The following is a 7,742-nucleotide window of genomic DNA, read 5'->3' on the forward strand; positions in this document are numbered from 1 at the left end:
TGCAAAATTATTTGCAAACCCGTATAATAAACGGGTTGGCGGATTAGAAAAACTCAACTCAAACCCGGTTTTCTTTTACTTGTGTTTTCGTATCGAGAATTGTCACCTATAAAACTATTAATGATTTTAATGTCATGGAACATTTTAGGTAATTGAGTTTCATACGGGCACCAAAAAAGGATTTAAGGCCATAAATAAGTGAAGAAGTGTGAGTGCACAATAGTTTAATTTCCCTACAGAAATTGGAACATAGCCAAAAATAAGTTGATAAGCAAATCATTTCGTTATTAATCTGATGAGTAATGTTTAATTTCTTTCGTGGAGTATTATATAAGAACATTACATGCACACAAGTTGCTTAATGATAACAAAACTCTGGGGAAATACACCACGTGTACATAAATCACCAATATAATATATAGAGTTAGTATTTACATATTTGTCTCAAAAAAAAAGTCAAAACAAGCTACATATCTATTGAATCAAGTCAAATCCTGATTATTAAACAGTAAGTCATCAAAACCGCATATCCCAGTTGCATCAACACCATTCTCATCCATTCCCTTCCCCAATTCACAAAGACCCGTTGAGATGAAATCACTAAAAATCTCAAAGTTGTCATTGACCTCGTTTCCTGGTGGTGGTGGTGGCTGCTGAGGAGAATAACCGGGGGGATCCGCCCAGTCACTCCACTGCAGCCCAACAGATGGTGGTGGCTGAGTCATGGTGGTTGCAACCACCTTGTTCTGATGAGACGGTGTAGGTGGTTGCTGCGGAGTCAAAATGGATGGCAAGTTGTCATCAACACCTAGAAGACTGGCCACGGAAGACATCCAGTCGTCTCTTTCTGGCCCAAGGGTGGAATCGTCATTTCCCATTTCTGGACAAAAATCATCCTGCTGAATGTAACTCTTATTCACACTGCCATCGTCAAAATGACCATTTTGCCCAAACTGAATAGACTTTCCATCATTAGCTAATCTAAAACCAGCAAAACTTGAATCCGAGCATATCCTATTATTGTCTTCAATGCTTAAAAGGATGTTTTGCTTTTCATTGCCACAAACCCTAAAACTACGGTCGGGTTTGAACTGGATTTTGCTTAGTAGGGGCATATTTGGAAATGTCCTTAATCTTGATTCATAACAGCTCAAACTGAATAGGCTTGGAGTAGTGTTTCTTGATCTTATTTGAAAAGGAAAAGGATTCCAATGGGATTCTTGAGAATTTGCTTGTGAAGGGTTGAGATTGAAAGGGTCAGTGAAATCATATGAAGAACTTGTAAACATTCCTTGAGCTCGTTTCATGCACAATCGATACTTCTGCAAATGAATTTGAAATAGGGTTGAATGCAAGAAATCGCAATGTACTTTCATTGATTTGTTTATTACTGCAATATGGTCCGAATACAAAGCAATTTTTAAAAGGATAATGCCATATTAACACACATACCAAAAAAAAAAAACTAGAAGTACAATGCCATAAGTGGGTAGATTTTTCAAACTGCAACGCCTTAATCAGAAAAGAAATTGGAAGAACAACGTTGTAATAAAAATTGATACAAGTAGGATGCTATTATACATATATAAATGAAAGTATGTTGCTAATCACTCTTATCATTTACTACAAATCTCAATTTTTAATGACTATTAATTGTGTATATTTCCAGATTCTATAAGTGGTAAACGCAATCCTTGTAATTAATCAAAAAATATTCTAGTTTTAAATGCTCACAGGTAATCACAACGAAGCATGCGTAATTAAATTCCATTTTTCTTCTTATTATTTGTCCAAATAAAATCTCAAAAAAAAAAAAAAAAAAAAAAAAAAACTCGAGAATGAGTTTTTGAAAGTTGAAGAACAACAAACCTGCAAATGACTAGCCACGTTTTCTCTTGTCAATCCTGGAACATTCATAAGTTCAGCTATCTTCTTTGGAACAACTTCTGAATCCCAAAACAAAGAAATAAATATAATTAAAGCACAGCATTTTATGACGGATTTACCCTTAGTAATCATTAAAACAAAATCATTTCACAAAGGGCAAACTCGTTACAACCCGTAAGAAAATAGCTGTTGGAAGAACATAAAGCTCAATAAGAAAAATAAAATTTTGTCAAGAAAAAGCATCAAAATCAAGAAGAATTATCTTACTATCATTCCTTAATTGATCAATGGCGTCCAAGAACTTTTGATGCATCTCCTTTGTCCAAACAATCCTCCTTTTCTTTTCTACATTTCCATTTTCCTCATCAGTTTCTCTCTTTCTTTTATCTCCTGATTTCCCCGATGACGATGATATTTCCCTTTTACTTTTTTCTTGTGCCATTGCATTTGCCCAAAGATTATTAACTTCTTTCACACTTAAAGATTTCAATATATATACAGTTACGCCATTTCCACCACCCTCTGAAAGTGAAACCTTCTTTATATCATCAACATCCGGTGACATCACTACATCATTTTTATAAAACCAGGTTATTCTTTATACAAAATATGTGAGCTATTTAGCAAAATCTGTTTTCTTGGCATTGATGGCTCAAAAATTCAATAACTTTTATCTTAAACTAAACAAGAAATCTGAAAAGTTAGTAAGAATTTGGTGTATGAACACACAAGCAAAAAAAAAAAAAAAGGAAGGTAAACTTACAAATGATTTGGAGTTTAAATTCCTTTTCTATATGCTCAATGATCTCATACTTCTTTGCATATGTTCGATGAACATTTGTCAAGATTATTTCCAGTGTGTCTTTCTTCTCCCGGATTATACTCAGTGCATCCATTTCTTTTTCGTAGCTAAACACTATAACAAAAAAAGTTAAACAGATTAATACTTTTATGAAGGTTTTACTCATATAGTTCATAATTTGCATATCCTAAAGGAATATCAAGATAAATTATGAATAAAGAACATACAATTACAATTAGCATCAAATCATATAAGATTCTATAAAGAGAAAATCACAAATAATTCTTTTTGGTACCTTCATAACGACAGTGATCAAGCATATTGGATACAATATTACAACAAACATGATCATCATTCACGAGCAATATGCATATATCTTTCGCTCTAATAGATTGTGGGAATCTTCCAAATGAATTAGTTGTGCTCATTTTTTTGATGAAAGAGAGTAAGGAGAATGTAAAACAAGAATTGTCTTAATTTGAAGGTAAGATTATTGAGGGAAGGTTTTGTGAAAGATCAAACAGGATTGAGTTCTTATATATATGCATGCTATTAGGAAATATGGTGGTTTTTTATGCATTAGAGGTGGGTCCAGCATTAATATCAAGGGCAAATGGGTAATTAAGATAGAGAAGAAGCGATAACAGAGAAAAAAAAAACAAATAGTAACAATTAAGCACATGAGTCATGAGTGTGTATCTAGGAGGATTAATACATTAGGTGTGTGTGTGTCCCATAAAGAATGTAATGCTTGATTGAAGAAATACTTTTATAAAACTGTTTGGCTATTTGTATAAGTGATTTGAGCTTGAGATGTTGCTAGAAAGAATAAAACTATGATTGGATATTTAGAAAGGAAAAAATGTTGCTATTTTTATTAAATATAAGCCAAACTTATAAGGTTTGTCGATTGAAGTGAGCTAATGAGGAACATACTTACCAATTAAATTAAGTAAATATTTTAGCTCCTTCTTCATGTGTTCTCATTCTAAAGTTTAATATATAATAGTCTAATTTGATAAACAAATTGTCACAATCTCATCTCTCCCATGAAAATGCATACAGTTTCCATTATAAGACATCCCAAACATTTTTATCACGTTTTAAGCAAAAGTTAACTTATTTTCTCATTGGTATCAATCCAAAGAGATGATATTTACAAGATGCAACTATGTTGTAAAGAACAAGCCTTTTTGGCTTTTTCTTTTGCCTAAAACAAATGAACTTTATCATGTTTTCATCTTTTTTAAGTAATAGTTACATCCCTTTTCTGTTCCTTCACTTGAAAATGTTAAAAAAAAAAAAATATCAGCTACCGGTCCAAATGATTTTTTAAGAAGAATATTTTTCCTTAGTGATAATGTCATAAAATAGCAATGTACTTTTAAAATTATATTCTTTTTTCCATAAATACTTGGCCTACTTTCAAATATGTCATGCTTAGATCATTTAATTGAACTCAATTTATTTTTTTGAGTCATCTCATCAACATTTTGGTTTAAAACAACAATACCACATCATTGCAAAGTATATTAGCTAAAAATCAACAGATACATCAATATCAAAACCATTTGCAAAGTATATTATGTATCAAATGTGTAGGGACAAATGTTGAATGTTGTTGATTTTAAGCTAATATACTATTTGTTGTATTAGACCACAAAGTTGATAAGATATTGAGATGACTCAAGAAAGTCAAGCTGCTTTTAATTAAACGACCTAAACTACACTTTTTGAAATAAAAAAAATAAAGCTGCAAAATTCCATACCAACCTTAGGAGAGAAAGACCAAGGATATAAAGTTACAAGCTTCCAATCAAATTTATAGTGATTCCTGTTTAGACAATAACTTTCAAATCAGTTTGAAGTTCAAACAATAATTTTCATTCATATAGCTTGTTTGTTATTATTATTATTTTTTAATTTTATAAGATTAGTTAGCTTTTTTTTTCTTTTAGTTTTTTTTCTGTTAGTGCTAGTATAGATTATTTCTGTTCGAAAAACATAACAAGTATGTGATACATAGATAATAAAACTAAAAAAAAATCTTAGTATGAAGAATATATGATGAGATGATATTCTCCATTTGAGGTAGTTCATTCCAATATTTGTGTGTTTATCCACTGATGCCTCCAACTCAGTTCATTCTGATGTTTGGATGCTTATCAACTGATATCTCCAACTCAAATAAAATAATTACTTTGTAACTTTTATTGATGACTTTTTTAGAACTATTTTATCTTCACTTAATAAAAAGTAATTCCAAGTTGTCATGTTTTGAGTAAAGACTCGATTTAATATTTTGAGTATTGATAATGCAAAATTATCTTTCTTAACATCCTTTCAGACTAATATGATCTCAAATGGCATCTTCATCAATTGTTTTGTGTTGATACCCCAAAATGGAGTAGGTGAAAGGAAAAACAGACATATAAAACTCCTAGAGCACTTCAGTTTCACATGAAAGGAAAACAATTTTGTGTTCAACCTCAATCCACCAAGTTTGACCCCTAAGCCATTGAAATGTCCTAGGATATTCTAGATGACAAAAAAGTTATTGTTGTTATATTCTCCTACTTTTCGCAAATACCTTGTGTGAGTGTGTCAACTCATGTTACTTTTCTATGAACATATTCCTTTATCTATCTCTACCTCTACTCCTTATTAAGTGGAGAATGATGATTTGTTGCTCTATATATTATGCTCTACCTTAAACATCAACAAATATAAAAAACATAAAAGTTACTCTAGCTAGGCAAGAAAGACCTCTTTCTTCATGTTCACCATCAGATCCTCTTCCATCATATCCTCCTCAGGTTACTTCATCCCTATCATATCCCACAACCAGAGTGATCTTGATCTTCTAATTGTAGCTTGTGAAGGTAAAATACAATGTATTTATCCTATTTCATCATCAGTTGCTTATGCATACTATATATGGTATAGAAGAAATGAATGCCTTAGATACTAATGACACATGGAATCTAATTAATGAACTTCTAGAAAATAACAAAGTAATTGATATGATTACAAAATGTTGAAATATTTTTAATAAAACATTCATGAGGTCGTAATATAAGCAAGTGAATACACTTTGAATAAACTATTGACCCTTGACCAAGTTTTTAAGTTTTAAACATTGGATCAGTTGGAGATAATATATAACATAAATTAAGCCACTTTTAGGAAAATGGATAAAAAATTTCACATTCAATATAAACCAATACACACATTTAGTTGGCTGTGCTTTTACCAACTCGTGTAATTAAGTTTTGTCGTTTTAGAGAAATATTTGTGCCTCAAAAAGAAACCTAAATCATACAAACTTCAGTGATTCAAACTGAACATACCAACATTTACAATCACAATACAGATCAAATTTAGTTAAACATGCAAAACTGAACAACCATTTCACACACAAAAAAAATGATAATAATAAAAACATAGATACACAAACCCTTAACGCAAAACCCATCCTAAATGAATTGTTACATTCATGAATAACCCAAAAGGAGTACTGAATTACCTTTGAAAAGCAGTTGATGGTAAAGAAGACGATACGTCCAACATCAGGGTTCCTATTGTGAATTTTAACTGCGTTTCCTGCTGAACGATCCAGCACAGTTGATCAATTGCAACCTTTTTGGTTTCTAAGCAAATGGAAACCTTCTGATTTGCCGGTAGGGTTTAACTAAACCCCGAAATTTCCCGCCAAATCCCATTTTCTTGAAAATGAGCAAGATAGACAATATGGATTGCTCTCCGTTAACTGAGACGTACTGCCATGATTATGATTATTTATTTATTATTTATGACTCCGTAGGAATTGGTTTATGAAAAAAAGGGGATTTGAGCTGTAAGACAAGGAAGAAGATTGCACAAAAATAATTATGATTCTACAGTGGATTACAATGTATTAAGGCCAAAATCTCTATAAACCGCTTGGTACTGTTATTTTTGCGGTGTGGTTTTTTTATTTTTGTGTTTCGGTTATTAATCACATGAATTTGGTGCGGTTATTTTGTATGATTTTTTACCATAGTTTAGAGTTAAAATAGTTTTAACAGTTTAAATATATTACTTGTAATAATAAAGTATAAGACAATTAACTTACATCACAAACAACTAATATCTTAAAAATATCAAATCACCATAAATATCTTAAAAGTGTTAAATTTTACAATTTTCCAAAGTTAAAAATTAAAAAAAAAACCAACACTTTTATCTTCTATAAATTTATCCTTCTTTTATCCATGAAACTTGTCTTATTTTTAATATTTAATATATTGATAGTTAATAAAAAAAATTTGTATATAATATATGCGGTGCGGTTTTTTTTTTTTTGCGGTTTTTGAAAACTAATAATCACACTATACCGTAAATTTTTGGTTTTTGAAAAATAGAAAACCTCACCATCGGTTTTTATTATATTGATTACGGTTTCTCAATTGCGGTTTTTACAGTTAATTTTAGTTGCAGTGCGTGCAGTTTTTGCTCACCCCTATAATATATACAGATAAAATTAAGGTGGTTTACAAAAGTTGCCTTTATAAGCCATCTCATTCAGAGATTTTTTGACTGATCACTTATTTTTATTTGATATCATCGAAAGATGATAGTTTTTTTTATTTATTTTTGATTTTATATTGATCGGTGAATACATTAAATTTTTTAACCGTTTCTATTTTTATTATATTTTAGTTTTACCTCGTTGATTATATTAAAAAAAATTCCCTTATTTATTTGAATACTTAATTATTGTATCATAGTTGTTCATTTATAATATATTTATATACAAATTAATAAATTAATAAATGACATATTTAATTTAAAATATTATATATTAAAGTATAATATGTTTAAAAATAAATAACTAAACAAGAAAATTTATGAAACATTTTAAATACATAAGGAACAATAAGTTAAATGCATAAAAAAGCTATCGAAAAAATTTAACCATTATATGAGTCATTTAATTAGAGGTCAATTTATTAGAATAATAAGAAAAAATTATTAAGTGTTATTATAGGTTTACTATTGAAGATGCTCTTAG

General features: G+C 30.1%; 1 protein-coding gene across 1 annotated transcript; it reads right to left on the bottom strand.

The window, feature by feature from the left end:
* Positions 1 to 6,553, bottom strand: LOC111912833 (two-component response regulator ARR12). Its single transcript, XM_042896418.2, has 5 exons — positions 6,216 to 6,553; positions 2,651 to 2,803; positions 2,155 to 2,454; positions 1,870 to 1,946; positions 1 to 1,322 (listed from the first exon to the last, which is right to left on the bottom strand). The coding sequence occupies exons 2-5, from the start codon at positions 2,781 to 2,783 to the stop codon at positions 483 to 485; spliced, it is 1,350 nt and encodes a 449-aa protein (XP_042752352.1). The 5' UTR covers positions 2,784 to 2,803; positions 6,216 to 6,553; the 3' UTR covers positions 1 to 482.
* Positions 6,554 to 7,742: the final 1,189 nt, after the last annotated feature.

This window comes from Lactuca sativa, chromosome 7 (genome assembly GCF_002870075.4).
Source record: "Lactuca sativa cultivar Salinas chromosome 7, Lsat_Salinas_v11, whole genome shotgun sequence".
Lineage (NCBI taxonomy): Eukaryota > Viridiplantae > Streptophyta > Magnoliopsida > Asterales > Asteraceae > Lactuca > Lactuca sativa.

Coding starts and splice junctions, on each gene's coding strand:
- LOC111912833 (XM_042896418.2), bottom strand. CDS start 2,783: ATGGATGCACTGAGTATAATCCGGGAGAAGAAAGACACACTGGAAATA. Junction 1,947..2,154: donor TGATCAATTAAGGAATGATA/GTAAGATAATTC, acceptor TTTGGGATTCAG/AAGTTGTTCCAAAGAAGATA. Junction 1,323..1,869: donor ACGTGGCTAGTCATTTGCAG/GTTTGTTGTTCT, acceptor ATTCATTTGCAG/AAGTATCGATTGTGCATGAA.